Raw genomic sequence first — 26,897 nt, 5'->3', positions numbered from 1 at the left:
ATGTGAAGTCAGAGAACCTGGGTTCAAATCCTGGCTCTACCACCGTACCACTCAATTTCATCCTTCTAGTCCTCAGTTTCCAAATCTGTATTGAACAAGCTATCCTTCAAGATACTTTCAAGCACTAACCCTAGGATGCCATGATCCTATGAGCACAGGGATACAGGGCATCCCAAAACTCTCAGTATGGTTTAAATCTTTAATAATTTGGGACTGTGCTATGACTTTTGGTACACCCTGTGTAAGGCACATGAGGGGAGTCATGTAGGAGGTGGAATGGCTTTTTGAGTGTGCCCACCATACCTTTTGTCTTTAACAAAATGGCTTTAGAGAATTCCTACAGAAGACAGAAACAGGCCCCTTCCATTGCTTGGAACCAGAACCCAAGCTAGAGTCCAAGGACAAAGAATGCTGACCCCATTAGACACTGAAGATCTAAAGCAGAGACCATCCATTACAAGAGACCATCCATCCCAAGGCCCTAATTTTATAGATGAGGACATGAAAGCCCAGAGAGGGACCTGCCCAAGGTCACACCATGAGGACCCTCTACCCCATCCTCTGCTGGAAAAGCAACTTTCTGTTGAGGGAAAAAAAAAGGAAAAAAAGAAGAAGCAATTTCCCTTCCTAACAAAGCCGTATCTTTTGTCAGAAACCTCCGAATGGGAAGAAAAACCTTGAATTCTGAAAGCATAATAGACAGGGGACTCAGCTTAAGAAAAGATTTCATCTATCATCTACCAAGAGGATGGGGTCACAGAGTGGGGTATTCTTTCTACTTGAGAGACCATACTAAAAATCTCAGAAATGTAGCAGGGCAAAAACCCTTTGGTGCACCATCTTAATATGTAATAGAGGTTGCAGTCTGAAGGAGGCTTATCATTTCTTCTGACATCCTGACAGAAATGTATAATAGAGAAGTTTAGCACTGTGGGCAGGTTAAATTAGACCAGGCAGGAGAAATCATTTCAATGTGAATTGAAGCATTACTGTGGCCCACTCTACCTCGGCCTTGACGGTCTTCACTTCCCCCTTACCTACGGCCTCCAGCCGAAGAGAGGTACTTCAGTGAAGAGCCTGGGGAGGATGGGGAGCGCTGCTGGAGAGCCCATTCTGTATGAGGTAACAGCTCTCCAACGAGGGATCTCTGGATGCTGCTCAGTCCTCTGCCTTCTGCCTTTCCCAGGCTCCTTCTCTGTCAATTAACTGGGGCTGGGGGGATGTCATTCCAGCAATGGGTTTGGGTTTATCGGGCTTTCCATCAGGACTTGTTATGGATGGGCACATCACACCATCTATGGTGCAGGGGCAGGGACTGGCAGTACAGGGATGGGTAGAAACTTTTTTTGGGGGGTGGTGGTGCATGATTACTATTCTTAAAAATATGAGAAGTTGTCACATGAGAGAGGGATTAACCTGAATCTGTTCCTTACAAGTAGGGATGGTTTCAATTCTTTTTATCCTTAGCACACACTCAGCATATCAACACAATGCCTGACCCATAGTAGGTAGTATCTATGTATGTATATAAGTAAGTATGTATGTATGCATGCATAGGCATACATATATACATACACACAGATATATACATGCATATGCACACATAGATACATACACGCACATAGATACATACATGCATACACACAGATTCATACATGCACACAGATACATACATACACACAGAGATACACGCACACATAGATACATGCACATACACGGATATATACATACATACGCACACAGAGATACATACACGCACACAGATATATACATACACATGTACATATAAATACATACACATACACGGATGTATACATACATACGCACACAGAGATACATACACGCACACAGATATATACATACGCACCCAGAGACACATACAAACACACAGATAAATACGCACGTACGCACACATGTTACTTGATTGATTACATATATATATATATATATACACACACACACACACATATAACACACATATATATTTGACTGATTTGATTAGATGGAAGATACATTGATTTAAGCTCCATGAAAGGGGGAAAAACCCCTTCCTAACAATTCACGTTATTTCTTGGGACCTTAGTTTCTCCCTCTATAAAACAACTGGGTTGGAGTTGATGGCTTCTGAGGATTTTTACAACTAGAAATCTTTGATCCTATGAAGTAGAGCTATCCAAAAAATGCAAGGAACAGCTGCAGTGAGATTCTCAACACCAAAAGGAGACTAGACGGCCACCTAGTAGAAGGTATTGTAGCAAGGATTCTAGCTAGAGAAAGGGTTAGCATTAGGTATCATTAAGGGTCCCTTACAATGCTAAGATTCCAAGATGACCCTTGCCCCTGGGAATTTTTGAAGTCCCTTCTGAAACATCAAAACAAAATTAAATTATGTTGTAATTTTTTTCCTTTGTATGTCCAGTGTTTAGGACAGTGCTTGGCACATAGTAAGTGTTGGATAAATAGTTGTTGATTGACTGATGGGTTGAATCAAAGAGCCTACTATGTGCCAGCCACTGATGAAACAGAAACAAATATGGAAGTCCTTCCTCTCAATGCCTAGCACAGTTCATGGCACATATTAAGCACTTAACAAATACTGGACTGATTGATTCTATCAGAATTTTAGCAATGAGTAGATTTTAGAGTATACTTAGTTCTTTCAAATGAGCAATCTACGCATGATATCCTATGCACAACATTCCTCATTCTCCAGCAACAATGGATGAGAGAGGTGCTTATCATTTCTATCCCCATAGCACTTTTGTTGTTGTTGTTGGGTCATTTTGGTCCTGTCTGACTCATCATGACCCCGCTCGGGGTTTCCTTGATAAAGATACTGGAGCAGTTTATCATCTCCTTATCCAGCTCATTTTACAGATGAGGAAACTGAGGCAAACAAGGTTAAGTGACTTGCCCAGAGTCACTCAACTAGTAAGTGTTTGAGGCCACATTTGAACTCAGGTCCTCCTGACTCCAGGGCACCTGGCACTCTATACACCGTACCACCTAGCTTCCCCACAGCATAGGAACCATTACATACTGACTTATACCTAAGCACACACTTTGTACTCACTGAATAAACAGATGGATAGAGGGGAGGGGGCTCAATCAGAGTCACACAGCTGGGAGGTGACAGTGTGATAGGGACCGGACATGTGATTTCCCAGATGAGGAAGCTGCTTCTGTGATACAGGTTGTTGTATTCTCAGAAAAGCTGAGTCTTTGGGATTTGCCTAGAGAAGATTCAGTGCCCTGAGTCACACAGTCAATATGTGGAAGGTGACTTCGGAACTCAGGTCTTTCTGACTCCAAGGCCAGCTTTCTACCCACAAAACCATGCCGGATCAGGGACCGAAATCCAAGCCTTCTGACTGATGTCTAGCACCACTGTCATACCAACACGTTGTCATTGTCATCAGTCAGGACCTACCCCTACTTTGTTATTGGGGTTGAAAGGACCCTCACTGAACTTGCAACTCAGGACAATCCTTCCCATTTGAAGCCCCCTAGGGATGGCTCTTACCAGGGTCTTTCCTAAGCAGGGAAAGGGCCCTCTATTTGGAGTTCATGAGGGAGTTAAAAGAAAGGAGAGAGCATCCGCTGGCTGAGGTTTTCTGGGGATTTTTCAAGCAGTCTTCTTTAGGAAAGGCACTATCTGTTTGGTTCAGAAATCAGGCTGTTGGCGTCACTTAACGTTTTACAATAAGTGGGCATTAATTAATGCTAAATTACAATAGAATTCCTCCCGAATTACATATGACACCCACATTAATAGCAAACGAGATCATTCTGATTAATGTTACCACGGTGAGTACAGCCAGAATGTATAATGATCTGGAGAGGCTTTGGGCCAAATGCTACTTAGCAAAGGGCTCCCTTTAAGGAAAAAAAAATTAAAGAGAAGCAAAGCTTTGAAGAGTAATTGATAATTTAAGCAACTATTTGGCTACGAGCTGGGCAAGCTGCGCTTGATGGTAGTGTTGGTAGGGATGGTGGAAAGGCAGAGGGTTAGGGAAGCCTGAGAGCTGGAGACACTGGAGTGTCAGGGCAGGGCAGGTACTGCAGAAAGAGTACTTGCTTGGGATTCAGGAGCCCTGGGTTCAAATTCTTCTTCTGAGGTTCACTAACTGTAACTTTGGGCAAGGTCCTTAAATTTCGAGGGCCCCAATTTACCTTCCTATAAAACGAGAGGGGCTGGACTAGATGGTCTCTGAGGTCCCTTTGGACTCCAAATCTGTGAACCTATGAGATCTCCGAAGCAGTGGCTAAGTATTTAGAGACAGACAGAATTTTATATAACACACTAACAAAACAGCGTGATGATTACATATTCACAGCTTTTGTCAAAGCCAATAGGAAAATGGGCTTACGACTCATTTTTAGGATTCTAAGGGGAATATCTTTTCATTCATTTAGGTGGTGTGGTGGATGGAGCACCAGGCCTAGAGTCAAGAAGACCTGAGCTCAAATCTGGCCTTAGACACTTAGTAGCTGTGTGACCCTGGGCAAGTTGCTCCACTCTGTCTGCCTCAGTTTCCTCATCTGTAAAATGAGCTGGAGAAGGGAATGACAAACCACACCAAGAAAACCCCAGATGGGGTCATAAAGAGTCAGACACTACTAAAAAAAGACTGAATATCAGAAGTAAGGACCCCAGATATTAATTGAAATCTCTTAACTAGATGTTGAAGAGTCACAAGGTTTTGGAGTTATTATCTCTTTTACTCATTCATTCATTCATTCATTCTCAGAAGTTCTGGATGGGTTAATGGCCTAACTTCTCTCCAGAGCTTTAGCAGAAGATATGAAATTAGAACTCCAAATCCCAGCTAGAGATGACATCACTAAGCTTCCACCCTAAGGGATAGGATTTCAGGGAGGTATTATGGTCTATGGGAAGAACCAGGGGGCTAGGTATAAATTAGGCTCTTGGGGAGGAGTGTAATTCCTGCAGGCCAGCAGGGTGCTATTTAGCATCCTGAAGGAGTAATTTACTAATTGGTGCCTGGATGGCTTGGAAGGGTTCTAAGCCTCCTGATTCGCCTACCTTTATAGTGTCTTGGGAGTAACTTATCCAGCCACTATGGTTAAAGAACTGAAAAAAAAATTAACTGGTACCAGGTTTAGAATCCACTTTGAGGACATGCAGGGGAACCCCATTTTATCCTAAACAATGAAATAAAAGTGGCATGAGGCAGTAAATGGAATATTGGATGAGGTTCAAATCCCACCTTTGATACTAGCTAGGTGGTTCTGGGTGTGTCATCTAACCTTGACATACATCATGGATCATGGTTTTAGTGCTGGAAAGGTCCTCAGAGGCATCTAGTGCATCCTGATCATTTTATACATGAGAAAACTGAGGCTGAGAAGGTAAAAGACCTTGTCCAGCCATAAGCGGCTTCCAACAATTTATCTATTAAATCAAAGACGGGTTGCTATCTGCTTGGTAGAATGGTTCCTACTCAACAGAATTCCCTTGGTGAGAAAAATTAAAAGTTCATTTCCCTTCCATTCCATTCAAACACAACTCATTTAGACTTTACGTTGCATGGGATACCCAAAACACCCTTGTTAGGTGGGTAATCAATGAATCATTCACCCCATTTTATAGATTAAGAAAGGTGAGGTTCAGAGCCAGGAAGTAGTTTGCTTAAGGCCATATAGAGGGCCAGTGTCAGAACCTGGATTTAAGTCCAAATTCTCTGATTCCAGGGCCCTCTCCACTACAGTAACAGCTGTCTCAAAGCCCACAATTCCTCTTAAATGTTAATATTTTGGGCAGTGAGTAGGATACAAACAACCAGTAAGGGGCATTTAGAAGCCCACTCACTGAAATTTAGAACCACTCAGTGAGACCATGATGGACAACGGTGGGGCAGTGAGAAGAACACTGGTTCTGGAAGCAAAAGATCTGGGTTCAAATCCACTTACCACTTACTACCTATGTGGCCTTGGCTGTGTCACTTAAACTCCCTGGGCCTTAGTTTCCTCATATTTAAAATGAGAAGGGTACAACATATGTATACATCTAGATCTATGATCCAATGATCTTAAAAAGTTATTTATCTTCTGGAGATCAGTTTCGCCATTTGGAAAATGAGGAAGAGATGGCCTCTGAGGCCCCTGATCTAAAGAAATTATTTCTTCTCTCTGGGGCTCAGTTTCCACATCTGAAAAATGAGGACTAGATGGCTTTTGAGGTTCTTTTCAGCTCTAAATCCATGATCCTTTGACTGTATTGACAGACAATCAATAACTCTTCTTTTTCCTCAAAGACATAAAACTTTTTTTTCTGAGTGCAAATTTTTGTCGGTGTGTCATTTTTTAAAAATCTAATTTTATCTAGTTTTGGGTTACATTGTAAGTTATGAACTACCTTCCTCCCCACCCCACACTTGAGAAGGCCACCCTTTTACACACACACACACACACACACACACGTGTATATGTGTATGAGAGAAAAACCATATTGTGCCTACTTCCATTTATTCCCTTCTTTCTCTGGAGGTGGTAGCACCTTCCTTCATAGGTTTATGTAGTCGATTTGAATATTTATAATACTCAAAATAGCTTAGTTGTTCACAGTTATTCTTTGAACAATATACAAGATTCTTTTGGTCCTGCTCATTTCACTCTTCATTATTTCATGCAAAGTCTTTCCATGTTTTTCTAAAATCAACCCACTCTTTGTTTCTTACACCATAGTAGTATTCCATCACACTCACGTCCCACAACTCCTTTAGTCATGCCCCAAATTGATGGACATCCTTTCAATTTCCATCAATGACTCTTTTTAATCATTTATTACACATTACACAAAGAAAGGTAAACATAGCTCCTGCCCTCAAGAATCTTTCATTCTAATGGTGAAGCCAACATGGAAACAGCTATGTGCATATGCGGTATTAAGGGTGTATTCTTTCAAATCTTGTAACCAATGAAAATTACTAGAGCCGAGGAGGAAAACTATGTTCCTGGGGTTCTTCACCATTTTTGCGCCCTGAACCCCTCTAGCAGTCTGGTGAATACTATGGGTCTTATCATAAAATAATACTTTTAAATAACTGAAAGAAATGGTAAATTTCAGGTAAATAAAGATGCCATTTTTCTCCCATGGTCCTCCTGAATTCTCTCCATGAATCCAAGGTTAAGAACCCTTGTCCCAAGGCCAGGATGCCTGAAAGCTTTAAGAGTTCTCCTGACCTACTACCACCCTCTCCTGCCTTTCCCCCTCCCCTTAACATTATAAATACTTTGATTTCCCTTATTTGTGTACATGTTGTCTCTTCCCAGGGGAACGTAAGCTCCTCGAGGGCAGGATCGATTTTGCATTTTATGTCTCTTTGTCTCCTGTGCCTATACACATAGTAGGTCCTTCATAAGTATTTGTTCCATTGAACTGGAGAGGAAAATGCACTCGGCTTCCCCAGGCAACTTAGGGATGGTCTTGAAGGCCAAAAGCATGATGAAGAGCATGCTGTGTAAAGAAATCCCAGATGGAAAGAATTCCTTGGGAAAGTGAGGCATCCTTTGGGAAAGGGAATAATCTTCTTTGTGGCTATTTACCTATCAGGTAAATCCTGCCGTTACTAGGGTGTTGTCGTTCTTGTGTTTTTTGGGGGGTGGGGTTTCATCTAGAAAGAAGAAGCAGATGAGAAAACTAGAATATCCAACACCTGGCCTCCAGGCTCCCTCAGGGGAAGGCATTATTTAAAATCATTTCTGCATTCTAAACAGAGCAACTCAGGAGGATAATTACTTTTCCATGATTGGATCAATACTTTTGTTCTTTCCCTTTGCTCCCTGAATTACTGGATCTAAGGCCAAAGGAGAAAAGTATGTCAGTCTCCCTGGACCTGGTGCAATCAAGGCATAAAGTTCAAGATCAAGAGAGAGTGGTGTGTGTGCGTGCGTGCGCGTGCGTGCGTGTGTGTGTGTGTGCGTGCGTGCTCACGCGCGTGTGCATGTGTTCTTGTGATAAAAGCTTTGCAGAGAAGAAATCACAATTCTTAACTTCTTTTTACACTTCACAAAGAAAAAAAATCCCTATTCAAATGTGATTATTCAAAAAAATATTGACCCATACCATAGTTTTTGGAGGCGTGGGAAGACTTTGCCTCATCTATCTCTGACAGAGGTTTGATTTCTGAGACACACAGGAGATTAGTAGGAATATGCCTCTCCACAATGGAACAATGATCAAAAGGTATGAGAATCAAAGCACTCTCAAAAGAAACGCTAAGGACTAATAGTAAACACATGAGCTAGGCGATTGGTGGCACAGTGGATAGAGCTCTGGGCCTGAAATCAGGAAGACCTGAGTTCAAATTCGAACTCAGGCACTTACTAGCTGGACAAGTCACTTAACCTCCATTTGTCTCAGTTTCTACAACTATATCATGGGGATAATAGCAGCATCTAATCCCAGGGTTATGGTGAGGATCAGTATTTTTAAAGCACTTAGCACAGTGCCCAGCCCACAGTAGGTACTACATAAATGCTTAGTCCTCCTTCCCCTTTCCCACATGAAAGATGGTCATAAGTTTTAAGAACAAGACAAATCTGAACAACCCAGGCTTCATCTCATACACAGTAAATTGCCAAAAGTGACAAACTGTGGGAATAATTAATGTTGGAAAGACTGTGGAAAGGCAGGAATACATTGATGGAGTTTTGAATTGGTCTAACCATTTGGGAAAGCAATTTGGAATGATACTAAAAAACGTAACTAAAATGCCCATACCCTTTGACCCACTGATATTACTGTTAGGCACATATTCGAAGGAGTTTATCTAAAGATATTTCACGAACACCAAAATACTCATGGCAGAACTTCCTCTGGTTCCAAAGAACTGAAACAAAGTATAAGCCCAACAAACAGTGAATGGCTAAATCAATTGTGGTACATGCACATAATGGAATATCACTGACCACAAGGAAGGATGAATATGAAGAAGTCAGAGAAACATGGGAAGACATGTGCAGAGTGAAGGCTGAAGAACCAGGAAGACAATATACATAGTGACTATGATGGAAGGACAATCAAGGAAGCCAGGATACATGACAAAAGAACCACAACAAAAATGAAATTGAATGCTATATAATAACAATGAATCAGAAACTTGGCTCTGGAGAATAGCTAAAAACTGTACCTCCTCCTTTCTTTGCAGAGGTGAGGAGGCTATAGGCATAGAATATTACCTATATTCATGATCAGACTTTTTGTGTTGGCTGATTCTGTTGAACTTTCTCTTTAAAAAAATTGTTGTTGCAAATGAAGATAAGGGAGGTGGAGGGATATATTCAGAAATGAAAGTAATGTGAAAAAAGATATTAATTAAAAATATATTAGCCTCACCCAGTATGTAAGGTATGACGGACTAAAAAAAAAGAAAGACTGGTTTTTGTATGTGTGAGGTTTGCAGGGACACCATGTAGGAAACTAGCGGGTAATATGGTTAATGTCCAAATCCTTCCTAGGACTCACATCTCTTAGCTTCAAAGGAAGAGAAGAAGATATCAATAAGAGCATAGGCATGACTACTGTAGGACTGAAGATGATGTCTAACCTCCCGGTGAATGAGTATAAAGTGAATCTTAATTAATTCAGATCTTGCAAAACTGGAATTTAAGATAGTTTGTAGGACTCTGACTTGGGTCCTATGGATATTCCATTGGCTGCAAAATTGGGAGATGACCACTCGAGTATAAGCCTGATCAAAATTAAATGATTTGATCCAATAAAGACGCCAGACAATATGGTACAGGGGAAAGAGCAATGAATCTGGAACCAGGAGACCTGGGTTCAAAAACTGCCTCCAACATGTCCTCTACCTTTGTGACCTTTGGTAGGTCACAAACTCTTTGGTCCTGAGGAAACTCAGTATGAAAGGCTGGACTCGATGGCCATTGACGTCCCTTCTAGTACTAAGTCTTTGTCTTTCACCCTTACAAATTGTTTCTTCACATTTACAACCCAAGACCTCTTTCTTCATCTGTTTTTTTTGAAAGATACCTGGCATGCTTACCATGGCATTATAGCCAGCATCATAGATTTAGATCTGGAAGGAACCTCAGATGCCATGAAGTCAAACTCAAAATCTCTCATTTTACAGAAGAAGAAACTGAGGCCTATAAAAATTAAATGACAGCCCAAGGTCATACCCAAGGTCAGGTCCAAGTAGATAGTGTAAGAGATGGAATATGAATGCAGCTATTTCTTAACAAATGCTCTTCTGACTATAACAAATGAGACAAACTTTGCTTAGAAAATGGATGGAATCTCTGCCATTTTTGATTCCTCCCTTACCAACTGCCTTGTATTAATGACTTTCTCATTTTTCTCTTTGTATTTATTTTGCATATATCCATCCACATGGTGTCTCCTTCATTAGAATGTGTGGTTTTTGGGAGCATAAACTGTTGAATTCTTGATGTTTTTATCTCCAGCACTGTGGCTGCCACATAGTAGGTAGGCACTTAATACATGCTTTCAAGTCCACTGAAGGAATTCTAACTAGCCACAGCTCCAGTCAGACCCAAACTTCACACTTCTCTCAGTGTAGGTTCAAAGAAAGAAGAAAAAAAAGCAGCCTCTGTTAAACGCTTGGCCCGCCTCAGAGAAAGGAAGGGTGTAGTTCCTGCAAGCTGATTACCAGAACCTTCAGGGAAGAAAGCTGGAGTCTAGAGTAGAATTGAAATCAATCCCCAGCAAGTATAAGAAAGGTGTAGAAAAAAAACTGTCTACATCCACTGCCTCCTCTCACTCTTCTCTTCCCCCACCGCGATCTGGCTTCGACTCATCACTCAACTGCGGCAGCATCCTCCAAGTCAACCAAAGAACTCTTAACAACCAAAGCTGACGGCTCTTTCTCCACCCTCCTTCCCAACCTCTCTGGCGCTGCCTTTCTCTGAGTGCCTTGCTAATCTTTCTCTGGTAGGGCTTCAGAGCCCATGAGGCTCGGTCCCCCCAGAATCACCGATTTCCTGAGCTGCACCTGTGAGTCCTCCTCTGCTTTCCTTTTGGACTAAGTGTCCTGGAGGGCTGGAGGAGAGTGGGGGAGATCTTAGGCCCTCGTTTGGACTGTTCACACAGCCCACCCCCTCTCTCCCCACTCTCTCCTCCCCCCCCCCGCCTTGGTGCAAGGCAAGGCAGGCAGGACCTTGGAGGTATTCATCAGTCCAGCCGCCTGCAGCATAAACTGGAGCCAGGGAACTTGGCGGAGAAGCTAGTAAAATTTTAATGCACTCTGTAGTGCGGTCATGTCATACTCGGTTATGGCAAATAATCCCAGATGCCTGCAGAGGTAAAATGGAGTTGTAATATGCTTGCCTCCTAACCCGAGCTGACAGCGATGATATACGACTACCATTAGTGGAAAATATCACTTCAACTAACCCATGATCCAGCTCCGCTCAGGGTCATATTATCCATGAGGAACAAATTACAATCCCAAAGTAAATACAAATTTTCTACACGAAATGGGTACCAAAAAGGGAAGGGGGCGACGGTGCAGCCCCAGACAGCTCGGCTGAGTGACACAGATGATAAAGGACAGGACAAATCATTGGCTGATGGAGCGCGGGGCCGTAATCAGCCCAGCCGGCACGCGCTTCCAGACGATAAACACTCTATTCTCCCCTTGGTGGCAAAGACGTAATCTTTTACATGGACACGCTCAACTCGGATGTTTACTGCCTCTCCTAAGGTGGGGGGCTCCTCGGGCTGGCTGGAGAGGAAAAGGGCTCACTGATAATGTGGGCGGGTGGGGTGGGACCCGATTTGGGCAATTCACTTAACCTGGGTTTCATGGGATCATGGAATCACAGCGCCGGAGCTGGATGGGACCTCCGAGGCCATTTAGTCTAAGCCCCTCATTTCATAGATGAGAAAATTGATTTGCCCAAGGTCAGACAGGTAATAAGTGAAAGGGGTGGGGTTGGAAGCCAGGTTTTCTGACTTCGGAGCCGTCCTCATTCCTTCCGATCCTGGTGCCTGAAGAGTGGGTTGGATTGGATGGTCCCTGAGGTCCATTTTAGCTCTGGACCTTTTGTCCTATAAACAGAAAGGTCCCTTAGAGCCTGGATGATCGCTGATGAGACCACAGGACACGTATACATCTGAACACACACACGTAGAAGTCTGGGGAATGGAGGGAGAGGGGCAGGGGATCAGGAGCCAAGGTCCTTTTTCTAAATCAACAACAAGCATTTATTAAGTGCCAATTGCATGCTAAACACTGACAATATGGAGGCAAAATAAAGCAGTCCCTGGCTTCAAGGAGTTTATATTCTAAAAAGGAGCCATGACTATCTAGAAAAATGCATATGAAACTCGTGCAAAGGTGTTTGAGGAGGGAGTGTACAGATCAATGAAAAGGATCAGCAAAGGCTTAGATACACCTTCAAGTTCAAAGCTGGTCAACCCCTACAGATCTTACTCTACAGGAAATGCTTTCGAATGGTCTACGGTTTTCGGGGTGACTCACCTACGCTGTGGTAAAACACACACACGCAAACCACAACCACACACATATACATAGACATCCCTTTGGAAAAGCAGATTTAAGAACAGTAGTGACTTGACAGGTCTGGGTACAGGGGTGTCAGCAAAATCTAGGTGGTCTTTGCAGAGGAGCATAGAATTGGAAATCAGAAGACCCTAGCTCACTGATTTACTCCTTATTCTGCTTTGGGCCCTAAATTATCAATTTAAAAGCATTTATTAAGCACCTACTACCGTATATGCCAAGCACTGTATGGGTGTTGGGGATATAATGACTGATACTGTCCCTGTCTTCAAGGAACTTACATTCTAATAGGGGATGACTGCTAATGACTGCTAACATTCCAAAGCCACATTTTATTAAGCAGAGACATAAGGAATGATTTGCCATAGAAAGACTGTTACATACCTGCAAGTGTACTAGGTTCAAAGTTAAAAAGTGTATTGTGGGAACTTAGACAATTCACAGAGAGCCTTAACTACTTCACCTGTGAAATGCGTATAACAAGGGCAGCTAGGTAGCGCAGTGAGTCGGGGACTGGCCCTGGAGTCGGAAGGACCTGAGTTCAAATCTGACTTCAGCCACTTGACATACTTGGCTGTGTGACCTTGGACAAATCACCTAACCCCAATTGCCCTGCCTTCCCCCCTCTGAAAAAATGGGTACAATGAAAACCTGCCCTGCCCACCCTAGCATGCTGCTGGACAGGGTATATGAGGACTCAGAAATCTGGAAAATTCATGAAAAGGGCAAGGTGGGATTTTTGTTATTTTGGAAGTTTCTTCTTCGCTCCCCCAAGAAAGGCACCCCTGGAGACAGCTGAGATTAGGGATCTCCTAATGCTCTGGTCTGGACCAGACATGGGATTTCACTGGTGCAGTAAGTTCTCAGCAAGACCCCACAAGTATCAGTGCCTTCCGAGTGCTCCATTAAATTTAGGTATCTCTAGCTTTCTAGGTCTAGATAGATATAATATATAGTACAGAGAGTATATAGTATAGATAGAAATAGGATAAAGTATATAGTATATACTATAGTAAAGAATATACTAGTACATAAAGTATGTAATATTTACTATATCTAGATAGATACAGTACATAATATATAATAAATATAATACATAGTATATACTATAGCTGGATATAGGATAAATATATAGTACATAGAGCATATAGCACATACTTTATCTAGATACGGTATATAATACATAGTAGATACTACATAGTATATAGTATATCTAGATAGATACGGGATAACATATACAGTACATACAGGGCATGGTATATCTAGCTAGATATGCTATACATACTAGATTTAGATCAATATGTCCTTACACGTCTGTAGACATATATAAAAATGTCCTATTTACATAGCGAGAGCTACAGCTATATGGATGTAGATATATTTATAAATACATAGCTTTCAATACATAGAAATCTCTATCTAGACAGACAGACTGACAGACAGAGATAGATCTTCTCCGTATATGGTCATTTGCATGTTCTCTTCCATTAGACTATGATCTCATGTCCCTGCAGGGACTGTCTTTGCCTTGCATTGTCTTCTCAGCACGGTGCCTGAAACACAGTAGGCTTGTTGCTTGATCACACACCGTTCTACGCTGGTTCTCTAAGAGAGCTCCCTGGGGGCAGGAGCACTGAGTGCTCAAATGATTTTCCCAGGGTCATACGGCCTGACGTGAATATGAATCTTCCTGACTTCAAGGCTGCCCCTTTCCTCCTTATGCCAAGCTGTCCCTACTGTCCCCAATGTGACAAGCCGGGCACTGGGTCTATGCCAATCCTTGGCCTACTGTGGCAAGGAACACCACTGCCATTTACTCCTGAACCAACAAGAGGGGCACCATAACGCCATGGAAAAGCTGGGGCCTGTAGAGTCAGAGGAACTGGGTTCAAACTGTTCTTCTAACACTTACTATCTTGGGGAGCTTAGGTCTTTTCTCCACTTTGGGCCTCAGTTTTCTCATCTGTAAAATTTGAGGGCTGGGCTAGATGGCTTCTGAGGTCCCTTTCAGCTCAAGATGTAGGATCTTAGGAATTTAGGTTCCAATCTAAGTCTTGCTCTTCGGAGACTTTGGCCAAGTCATTTCCCCCTCTGGATTTCAGATGAATCAATCATCATTGTCTTAAAAGAAGATTTGGACTAGATAACCTCAGCTTTAAATCTATGACCTTATATGACTCAGGAGCTGTTGCAGAGAATACCTCAGCAGGGTAAGGTTTCCTAAGGAGAGAACCTGTGATATTTAAGAAGATTAGCCAATCCAATATAATGGAAGTTTTTACTGAGCTCCTAATATATGCAAATTATTTTTCTGGGGATACCAAAAAAAGACAAAAGATAGCCTCCATCCTCAAGGAGCTTATATCTAATCTGATCTATAAGTGAAATAGTATGTGCATGATAATGTGAGAGGGAGGGAAACAGCACAAAGTATCTTCAGGGCATCAGGAAGGGGCTTCCCATAGGAAGATGCACAACAAGGAGACTTGGAGGAAGCCAGGAATGGAGAGAGGCCAAGGTGAGGAAAGAGGACATTCTAGATTTGAAGTGGAAGACAGAAGGAAGAATTCCACAAAGATCAAGATCATCTGGACTAGCAGAGAGTAACATGAATTACAGGAGTGTCACAAAGAGATAAAGGTACAGAATTACTATATTACTATTAATTACACATTAATAGTTATACATGACTGTACCTCTATTACAAACCAACCTAACTCCTCAAAACAAAACAAAAACAACCTAAAACACAACTAAGTATGGCGCCTGTTGGGGCCCAGTATTGGCAAATGAAGCTAAAAGGTTCCTTTCTTCCCTCATCTTCAGGAGCAGTACTGCCCCAGAAGTGACACCAGGAATGATAACTGGAAGCTTTCTTTAATTGGGCAGAAAGCAGTCAATGCTGCCCCAGAAGAGGAGGAACCTGAAGTCCAGAAAGGGGTCTAGTTAAGTCTAAAGAGAGTTAATAACTAAATGATGTGAATTCACTAAGAAGTCATTAATTGTATATGTATGTGCTCTCAGTGTGTGCGTGTCTGCTATGTGAAAGGCACTGGGGCTGCTCAGAATTAGAACCTCAGGTCTCCTAATACCACACAAAAGGCTTATTCCATGACAGCGAAAGAGGGTAACTGAAGGATCACGGAATTTTGGAGGAGGGTCCCTCGTCCTAACTTACTCATTTTAACAAGGATGACATCAATTTAGCATAGCTAGAATAGGAAAAGCATTGGCTCTAGAGTTAGCAGACCTGCCTCAATGACCTGTGTGACCAAAGGCATTCGCTTAACATCTCTGGCCTCAGTTTCTTCAGGTGTAGAATAGATGATTTCTGATATCTCTACCGGTTCTAGATTCATCATCCTATGAGCTGCAGAGAACCCCAGGTGACTTGTCTAAGGTCACTTAGCTTGATTGTGACAAATTTGAAATTAAAACCCAGATCTTCTGACAGTTTCTGCTAACCCATCCGTGAATCATTGAGAAGTTCCCTGATTCCTATTCTTTCTGCACCCCATACATCCAGGTACCATCGGTTCATCAAAAAATCGGAAATGTCTTATTCTTAATGATTTTATGAACTCTTGGGATGGTGCTGTTCCAGTCATTTACAGAACAGTAAAAACTTAAACCTTTACAGCCTTCACCTTGTCAGTAATATAATTCAGACACACAGGGACCGAGAGGTGGAGGGCAGATACCCTGTATGATACACTTGGAGGTCTTTGGGGGCAGTCTAGAGTCTGGCTTTGAATAGTTATTAAAGAAAGCTATACATAATGAGTCCTAGGATTTGAAGCAATTATGCATGAGGAATTTAATCCTAGGGAAGAATTAAAAGGGATTTTGTTTGGATAAGTGGTAATTAAGCCAACTGGAAATATGGTGCTTAAAGAATGACCAAAGTGGGAAGAACAACAAAATGTCATCCTGACCCAGACACAATCTTGGAGGAACAAGAGGTCTTCTGGATGACCACAATGGAAACCAGAAATCATCTAAGAGCCAGAAAGATCCCCAAGCTAAAACTAAATCAAGAATGAAGGAAAATTTCCAGTGGGGCAAGACATAGACAGAAAGCCTTAAAAAGATGCCAAAACCAAGACAAATGTACAGTCTACATAGCTGGCCCAAATACAACTCTTTCAATAAGGAGATCCCAGAGGTACGTATCTGGAGCCCCTTCCATATTGAGACCAACTGTCTGGTGTGTACACCCATGTCCAAGGTATTATCTTGCTGTGAACAATCAGTGTGGTCCCTGCATGACATAAAGGAAATGCAAGAAAGGACACTCCAATCTGAGAACGTTCTAGACAGGTCCATCTGGGGTCTATTCTGTTGTTCTGTGAGGTCTAAAAAAGGATCAGCCAGTATTCCCAGCATGAGGAGATAGTTTTGAGAAAGGACCTTGGAAGCTGCTAAGTGTAATTCTCCTGGCTTACAGATGAGGAGGCTGAGGCCTAGAGAGATTAAGTGATTTAGCTCAGGTTGCACAGGTAGTTAAGTGAAACTCCTTTGCAAGTAAACATTTTTTACATTGACGAACATAATGGAAAGAATACTGGCAGTGGACTCAGAGGACCTGGGTTTAAATCATGCCTCCGATACCCAAAATCTATAAGAGCTTGGATAAGTCACTTAACCTGAGTCGTACTTTCCTCATCTATAAAAGGGGGTGGTTGATCTAGATGGCCATTGAGGTCCCTTCTAGCTCCAGATCTATGAGCTAACAAGTGGCAAAGCTGGGATTGGAACTCAGGGCTTCTGGTTCTAAACCCAGTGCTCTTTCCAACTGAACGCACCTGCTAGGTCATTAAGGGGGAAATCTTTGCTTTTCTCCTGAAGCTTTCACCTCCATGTTGGAACATGATAAGAACTGTAACTGGGTCAAAGTCATTAGCAAGAGTAATAACCTATTTCAAACCAAACTTGGGATCAAGAGTTAACAATCATGACCTTGTGCTGGACTCTAGAGAACCGAGTGTACGTTCTTTACATGCCCTGCAGTTTGAACACGAGCAAATTTTTTTAAAAAATGGCAAATTTGTTAGCATGACTGTTCCTCAATGAAAGACCAACTTCCAGTTTTATAATTCTAGAGTCACCCATTAGCCATATGCAGACTGGAGTCTGGGTTGGAAAGAGGGAATATAACAATTACTCAACTCCTTTCCTTTCCTTTTTATCTTAAAAAAATGCAAATGGGACAGGCCACTTAAGCTCTTTTAGTCTCAGTTTCCTATTCTGTAAAACAAAGTGGTTAGATTCTATGGCCTCTAAGGTCCCCCAGGGCTCTATATCTCCCATACTATTTATATGCCTTCACATGCTCACAGAAATCAACACAATTTTCAAGCCTGTTTCTCAAGCAGTCAAAATTCCAGCAGAACTAGACATTCAATGGCAAGTGAATATTTCTCTCTGACAAATTCTCCTATCTGTAAGGTGCAATGAGGGTGTAATTCAATTTATCATCACTTAATCCTTTTGGGACAGTGTACTCGTTGGCTTTAGCCTCTACCCAGACCAAGAGACTGATACCAGAGTTGATAGGCAGATGGGAGTTTTAAGAAGACATTCTATAAGGTGACTTTCAAAAGACAAAAATGCTCCTTCCAGTGGGTATAAGGAAAAACAGCTTGGTGGGTCATTGCTGTATCTACCTCTGGAAAACACGTCCCTCAAATGCTGGGTATGTTATCTGGAGAGTCCTGAGTTTACCAAAGGGAGGGAATCATCTCCCAGCGAGGTTTTCACCCAATATGTCAGCATGTTCTACGCCAGTGGTTATCAAACTTTTTTTTCCCTGCTCACAAAAGAATATTCTTAGCTGGGAGGAATCCTAGCACACTGAACACTTAAGTTGGCAAACATATGGAAGGCTAATGAGACTTGCACATGCTCAGTTCTCTGTCAGTAAGAGCAGCCATTTTTAGTTGAAATCTTTGCAAGTTCAAGGTCTTGCGTGTTTTAAGGTTAATGAGCACATGGAAAAGGTGAGTTTTATCTATTTTGCAACAGCTATTTGTATCACGTTACACAAGATGGATAAGCAAAATTTACATCAAACAAAATTATGGAAGGTTGTAACATCCAAAATTTGGCAATAGGCCTAGTGAAACCTATTGTACACCCTTTGAGAGTCACTGATTTACACAATGAATTTAAGGTGACATAAACATGCAAAATGGGCATGAATCCACCATCACTTTTAACCCACACAACAGAATTCCGGCCCCAAATTGGGATGGCACCTTAGTTGAGTAAGATGAGGCTATTACTGCCAGTAGAAATGGTGGAGGCTGAAACCAGCAGATGCAAAAAAGATCTGTTGCAAAAAAGTGCCATGTTTACATGTTACTTGAGTTTTCCCTGAAGTTGGGAAGGGCTGGGCCATCCGACGATGATCTAGAGTTTATGAGTTAATGTGATGGAGTGGGATTCCACCTTGGGGAAAGTGTGAATCGCTGCCTGCTTCCAGGCAGCTGGAGGTACTTGTAACACTCTCCCGGTAATTTCTCACCCTGTTTTTTCAAATGCTGCAACAGATTTGTATTGGGAAGGAGAGAACGAGGTGGGTGTAGGCCCCGGATCTCAGAGTTTGGTCTCAGTTTTCAAAGCCTGCTAAGATTAACAGGTATTTTTTAAACAGCTAAAGGATGGTTTACATTTCACACCCAACATGGAATAAGATGCTGCACATGGGCATGAAGTGAAAAAGAGGAAGAGAACGGGTCTCTTTCTGGCTCTGATCAGCTCCCAAACAATGTCTCTTTTTCCTAAGATCAAAGACAGAGTGCAAAGGGCCTGTATAGACCATGGTGTCCAAACCCCTCATTTTACAGATGAAGAGGTTAAGGCACAGAGAGTACCTCAGGTGTCAGGGTCATTCATATGATAAATGTGTGAACCATGATCTGAACTCAGATCTTCCTGACTACAAAGCTAGTTTTCTATTACATCATACCTAGATGCCTTGAAAATAAATTTCTTTACCTTCCTTCCAAGTGATAATCTACCTCCAGAAGCAGCAGTGAATTCTGCTTTGTTTGTTTTTTCAGAACAGAAGAAAGCATTTCCCTGTGATATCAACAGTTTCTGAGAAGAAATGTGATTAAATGCTTAATCATGGTGATTTAGGAGCTTGGGCTGCCTGTGTTTCCTTGGGATAACTAGGTAACACCCTCTCTTCTTGGAGGCTGGTCTTCCCAATCACCCCTTAATTCTCTATCCAAGAGGTGGGGAACCTGCAGTCTTGAGGCCACATGCAGCCCTCTAAGTCCTCAAGAACAGCCCTTTGATTGAATCCAAACTTCACTAAACAAATCCAAACTTCACAGAACAAATCCTTTTATTAAGGGGATTTGTTATGTGAGGTGTGGATTCAATCAAAGGGCAGCACTTGAGGACCTAAAGGGCCACGTGTGGCCTCAAGGCCGCAGGTTCCCCACCCCTGCACCCGTTGCTAGTATCCATTGCTACTCCTCAAAAAGATCTCCTTCTCTGCCCTGGAAGTTGCAATGTATATGGATCATCGCTAGGAGGGATGGATAAAACAGACATTTCACTTGGTGTCCTACCAAAGTTAGCAGCCTACCTTTTCTACCGAGAAGGATGTTGCCTGCATTTAGATAACGCTTAGCTCTTTTGAGTGTCATTGACAGTCTCTGCCTCCATTAATTAGTAAGGGTATCATTTTATAAATTATAGCTTGCTATCAGCGGAGAGTATGATTTATCTCAATCCAGTCAGCTGTGTGGAGTACAGGACCCTAATTTTAAAGCAGCAGCCCAGGGGAGCCGCACATAGTAAAGAATGACAGGTCTTCCAGGAAGGCATCCCAATGGATCTCTGAGGAGACCATCATTTCTGCCTCTGTGGTCATCCTTGGTGGGACTCACTGGAGAGATCCTGGGACACTCAGAGGTGTCTTTTCAAGTATTAGTATTTCCAATTCTGATGAAAATTCTCCAACTGTCAAGTCAAAGAGGCCCTTGTTAGCGCTCTGGGCTTGAGGGTGAGGAAGGTGGCTAGGGGAGGAAACTGCTAACCCAGTCCTAAGTCTAGGAGAAAGATGGCAGAGCTTGGCCATGAAGCCAAGGCCATGGCAGTCTGGGAAGGGAATTCTGACAGTTTTCATGCTAACAGGGCCAAGCACAGGGAAGCGCAATTAAAGAGCTTTGCCGGCTGTGGATGAGAAACCTCAAGAGAAACACCTCATGATAGGACAGGTAGAGAACTGAGGGCCAGCCTTGATGGTAACTTCCAATTATGAAAGAAAAAGAATGAAGGGGCTGCTGCCATCCAGAGAGAAAAACAACTACGTTGCAGAGGGCAAAGATAATTGGAATGGGATGGGGAATAACAACGTGGTATCTAAGAGTTGTGTCTCTTACCTTCCTAGAGATCTTTTTTTTTTCTTTCTGCCAAAAGAAAATTCATTCTCTTTCTTTGACTGGCCCTGCTTTCCTGTCCGTCCTCCTTTTCCATTCCTGGTACTACCTCTACCCATCAAGTCCATGACATCTCTCTCCACTGATAGTAGAGGCTTCTCCACCTGACTGAAAAATCTAGAATTACCTGCTCAGTCTCTCCTGGCCTGCGCATCTCTCTCCAATGTGTAGTTGTTAAATCAAACATTCTGGGAGGGAAGGAAATGGTGATATGTAGGGCCTACCTCCATTCATCGGAAAATACATTCTCTCTAAAATGTATAGGCAAATAGATTATTTCTGGAATCAGAGTATAGATTTATGAAGGACAAACACAATGGTGATCACTCTTCCTCCCCTCCTCCAGAAAAGGCAGAGCAGTAACATTAGAGTTTGCTTCCATATCCACCAGCTCTTGGTAGAAATACACCAAGACCCCCGGCTCTAAGATGAAATGATGGAGATGAGGCCCCCAATTACAATAATGACCTCATTAGGATCGCCCTGGGGGAAATTCCTCTAATACTCTCATGAATGGGGTGGTGTGGGGATGACAACCACGACAACCGTAAAGGAAACTGTGTAATAAGGAGTCTGAGAAGGACCTAACGAGTAGCCCATGTGGTCAAGGGGATGTTCCCAGGGCAGAAGAACACCCGTTGATCTCAAATGTCATTGCCACAGCTCTTAGATTCTTTGGACATCCTACCGAGAGGGATCTGAGGATCCCACTGTCTGAGGGAAGGAAGTGCCGGCTTGTCAGTTAAACAAAGGAATAATACACGGCCTCCTTTAGAATGTGTACTTTACCTGTCATCCAACAGCCCATTATCATGTCACGGCACAGTGCACCCTTCCATAGGTCACTTTGTTTAAAATGACATGGATAATGCATATGTCAGCGAGCTGACAGTCCTGGCCGTCCTTCAGAGATAAAAACCTCAAGGCGAAAGCCAGTTCTTATCTGGGGGACATGCTTTGGTCTATCATCTTAGTCAGGCAGAACATGATTTCTCCAGAGAACACTTTTTTCATTTCCTGATTTTAAGGAAATCAAATAAGCACCATTTGTCTTCATCTGAATATGCTTGACCTGCTCAAATGATGATGTCTTGCATTTTATAACAGCCTACATATGCTGAATTCAAATTAACAGCAGCTAAGAACCAAGGCCCTTAGATCTCTCTTCCAGGCTGGCAGCAGAGAGGGAGGGGAGACTCCTGGCTTCAGAAGTGGTGGCACACACAGAGAAAGAATTCCTCTCCCCAAATGATAAACCCAAGGGTCTCCTACAGCAAAGGGGTGAACTTTATTACAATGTATTGAATGAGGCCCATCTCCAGGGAAAGGGCATGAGAGATTTAGCCAGAAGCTGGGATTGGGGTGTGTCTTGTAACCAGATGGTCAATGATTACAGAAACCATGGTTCTGAGTATTTTCTTTTCATTAGATGGAAGAAACGACAAATTATGGTCAATCCTTACAATAAGTTTGAGAGGAAAAGAGTAAGACACACCAATAACCAAACAAAGAACTCGAGGTTCCCTGATATCAAACACATCACACCCCTCACTTTACCAGGTTGTCGTCCATCCTTCTCCGGAAGGTTTGAAAAACAGGCTCCCTTCCTTGGTCCACTTTGAGCTGGTTAAGCGGAAGTCAGGAGGCCTTGAGCCCCCAAATCCAGTGAATACCTGATGAAGAAGCTACCTACCTATGCTCCAATCCAAAGGAAAAGAAGGCAATTTCCCCAGAGTGTAGGAAGAGGCCCCTTTTCCCTTCTGCCACCCAACAGCAAATTCCCAAAAAATCAATTAAAAAAAAAGATTTTAAATATTTTCTACCAAGAAAATCATTATGCATGGAAAAGCAAACAGAGTTAAGTACTGGACTGTGTAACAAGAACAAATCAAGGATGTGAACAGGAATGCTCAAATGACATTTATATTGATTACCATAATGTATACTGACAATTTTGATGCCCCTGGTATGGTAGGGGTATGGGGGAGGCAGTTAAAAGACTGATATCTATTCAGCTTATTTCTCAACATTTTTTTTAGGAATGCAATTCTGCTCCCATAAAGAAAGATCCCATGGGTTAGGTGCAACCAGATCCTTCCTGACTCAACACATAGGCATGTAAGTCCCATGGTGTGACTCACAGGCATTATTTGAAGAAGAGAAAGGTACACTGGATAAAAACTTGGATAAACTTCTAAAAGAAAGCATTCTCTTTAAAGGGAAATCCAGGCAGGAATACTGTGATGGAGTGAGTGTGTGTGTGTGTGTGTGTACACAATGAATACAACTGTAGGGTGCAAGTGATACAGGTCTTACCTTCTCCTCCTGGTCACTGTCACTGTCACACTGAAAAAGAAAGAAAAGCAAAGATTAGTTAAAGGGAGATATTTTTGGTTGTTTGTGAAGGAAGAAAGTAGCAACTCTTAAGGCAATGGGGAGGAGGAGAATCAGGCTAGCTGATGCATGGGGCTGCTTGGAAAGAAATTCTCCAACCGATCCCGCTGTCAAATGAACCTGTCGCAAAAATGTCAATGAGTGAATTAGTAGTTTTACATGACATCAATGCTACATAGCTCTTCCTACGGACAGTCCAACACATCTGGTGACAGACAGGTATGACTATTGGTCGGGAAAAATAACATTTCACTGGCCTGAGCATAAATTTCTAGGGTACCATCATTCAGCTACAGATGAAGGTGAGCTAAGAAAATTTATGACGATTTAGGGATACAATCCTTTTTTCAGTGAGAACTGAGAAATCACATCTGCATCCAATCCATCCATCTATCCATCCATCCATCCGTCTACCCAACAGTAAGCATTCTTTAAGTGTCTAGTATGTGCCAAATGCACATGATGCAAAGGCAAAAATGTGAAAGATGGCATTATATAACCCCAGAATCTGTCAAGGAGTTTTAGAGTTGGAAGAGAGGATACAGAGGATATGATTACAATATTAGATAGCATTTATAAAGCACTTTAAGGCTTACAAAACATTATATGTCTCTCTATATACATATATATGTACATACATGTATATGTATGTGTGTATATATATATACATATATATATATACACACACAAAATCTTATCTCATTTGATCCTCACATAACCTTGTGGAGTAGGTATTCTTACTGTCCCCCTTTAAAAATGAGTGAAATGAGGCTGAAGTGGGTTTAGTGATTTGCCCAGAGTCACAGATACCTGAGGCAGGATGGGAACTCAGGTCTTCCTGACTGCCACGCCAGTGCTCAGTCTGCTAGGCTACCTAGCTGACCTCTATAACATCTCTTTTAATCCACCTCTCCTCCAGGTTAAACATCCCCAGTTCCTCCTCCTGATCCTTTCATGCCATCATCTATAGGTTTCTCACCACCATGGCTACCTGCCTCCATACACGCTCCAGTCTGAAAATCTCCTTCTTTAGGGATGGCACCCAGAATGCAAACTCTTGACCATCATATCCTTCCACAATGATGCTTTAGAAAATGGGAAATGGCAGCAAAAATCACCATTTGTCATGGCTAACTTAACCAGTCTGGCTGCCCAGAAAAGAAACCCACTTTTCCTAAAAAGAACACACAGTGGACAAGAGGCCAACAGTGATGAACTCATAAGAAAGAACAAAGTGTTTTTGGAATACAGACTCAAACCATGTCCTGGCTCTCCAACTGGCTTTGGAATATTTTAAATATCATAATTAACCTGAGTAGGAGTCATTCGCCAGAAGACCAGAGTCTGAATTCCAGATCTACCATTTACCACCCATGTGACCTGGGTCTTAGTCTGCTTATCTAACAAATTAGGGCATGTCAGACTAGATGGTCTCAAAGGTCTCTTCCAGATCCAAGTCAATGATTCCATGATCCTACGTGTGAGAAAATTGAATGGGAGCTTATCTAAGGTTCCTTCCAGCTCCCAATCTCTGATCCTTTCCTCCTTCTGACAAGGTTATAAGGAGGTCATATTTTTGAAGGTGGTAATTTTGCTAAATAAAGTAGAAGTTACTGAACCATTGACCAGGAACTCCTTATAACCAATTTACATTCTCATAATTTCTCTCTCTGTATCTCTTCTTTCTGTCTGTCTGTCTCTGTCTCTCTCTCCCATCCTCATATTTCTCCTCCTTCTCTTTTGCCTCCTCTTTCCTCTATCACTTTGAATGATAAAGGTCAACCAAATATCATTTAAGTGCCTACCATGTGCCAGGCACTTCACTAAGTGTTGGGAATACAAAGGCAAAATACAGTCTTTGCCCTCAAGGAGCTTACAATCTAGAAGACAACCACATTCTCAATCTGCCATATGTAAACCAACAAATTCTCAATCTCTCTCTCTCTCTCTCTCTCTCTCTCTCTCTCTCTCTCCCTCTCTCTCCCTCTCTCTCTCTCTCCCTCTCTCCCCTTCTCTCTCTCCATATTATATATGTATGGATATATATACATATATATTTATATTGATGAGACAAAGTGAAGATAACCAACAAAGAGAAGGTGTGAGCATTCAGGGGAATTGTGAGAGGCTTCCTTCAGTTCTCTGTAGTAAGAAACTAGTCAAGGAAGAAGATGGGAAAGGGCCTTAGGTTCACAGAATACTAAAATTGCAGATTTAGAGCTGAAAGGGAGCTCTGAGGCAAACCAGTATGCTTTCATTTTAGAGATGAGGAGACTGAGACCTGCTGAGATTAAGTGACTCATCTCCAGCCATGCAGGTAGTGAGTTGTTCTATACAAGAAGTCATTTTGGCTTTGGGACTGCCATTGCCTTTAATTAAACCCTCTTTAAAGCTGCTAAGCATTGGGAAAGAGAGGGGGAGAGAGGGGGAGAAGGAGAGGAAGAGAGAGAGAGAGACAGAGAGAGAGAGAGAGAGAGAGAGAGAGAGAGAGAGAGAGCACTGGGTGGTGGTGGGGGCCAATAAAGAGAGGGAGCACATTCTTTGCCAGGCAAGTTTTCCCCAGCCCTCATGGCTCTTGCTGTTGAGTAATCAATGACAGCTGAAGGCTGTAGCGCAGCATTTGCCGCCATCCCCAAGAATTTGTGGGGTGGGGGACCCAGCCCTAACAGCAGTATATCCGTGGGAACAGCCATTTTCATCAAAGTGTTAAGCTTCTTGCCTTCCGCCAGTCCAGTTCTAATTTCAAGGTCCACTTAATTCTGCAACGAGTAATTACTGCTATCCCCAGAAGTACCTTGTCTCCAGAGTTAAGCATATGGCGAAGGACTGAGACCTACTGGTATCCATTATGGAAGCAGCACGGGTGCCAAGCCGATTAGGAATGGCTCAGGCTCCCCTCACAACATGCCGGGTGACTGACAGCTCCGGATTTGGCCAGTCCCGGAGTCTGCCAAAAAAGCTTCTGTTGCACGGGGGCCCACATGGCGCGCTGAGAAAACAGCTCCATTTCTGGTATTAAATTCCCATACTGACCCGAGGACTTTGCCGCGCTCAGCAGGAGCGCACCATCCAATTTACAGCTCCATCCTCGTGAGCCTCCGGTGCCAGCCCCTGGCAGAGACGGATGATGGTCAACCCCCTCCAGCTCATAAATTATGCAAAGGCAATAAATGCACTCGGCAAACAGCTCCCCACGTTTGCCTAGCCTGGCTCCTGGCTCCTCGAACACTTTGTAAAAAGCCAGGAGTCCTGCACACACAAGAGGTCTATTCCACTCATAAAAAGGGGTTTTGTTGACAGCCAAAGACAGAAAGAGACCCACAGTTCCACAGGGCCGATCTGCTGGGTTGGCAGCATTTTATGAGCAAGCATTATGAAAAAGGGAGGTGGGTTTATAGATGTGGTGTTGGGAGAATTCACAGCCCTAAATTCATGTTTAATACACTGGAAGGCTTTAACACTCCAGGTTCCATGCACTGTGGAGGCCCGGTGATTTGGGGTCCCTAAAGGGTGA

At 42.7% G+C, this 26,897-nt stretch overlaps 1 protein-coding gene across 2 annotated transcripts in view; it reads right to left on the bottom strand.

The window, feature by feature from the left end:
• The window catches only part of AUTS2 (activator of transcription and developmental regulator AUTS2), a 1,199,563-nt gene that overhangs the window by 336,171 nt on the left and 836,495 nt on the right, over nucleotides 1-26,897 (bottom strand). For both annotated transcript variants that reach the window (XM_036768802.1, XM_036768803.1), the window contains one exon: nucleotides 23,306-23,335. In XM_036768802.1, coding sequence (XP_036624697.1) covers nucleotides 23,306-23,335 — 30 coding nt within the window. The remainder of the gene's footprint in view (nucleotides 1-23,305; nucleotides 23,336-26,897) is intronic.

The sequence above is a fragment of the Trichosurus vulpecula genome, chromosome 7 (assembly GCF_011100635.1).
Source record: "Trichosurus vulpecula isolate mTriVul1 chromosome 7, mTriVul1.pri, whole genome shotgun sequence".
Lineage (NCBI taxonomy): Eukaryota > Metazoa > Chordata > Mammalia > Diprotodontia > Phalangeridae > Trichosurus > Trichosurus vulpecula.
The sequence above is the reverse complement of the archived record's forward strand: the minus strand, read 5'-3'. Positions and strand labels throughout refer to the sequence as shown.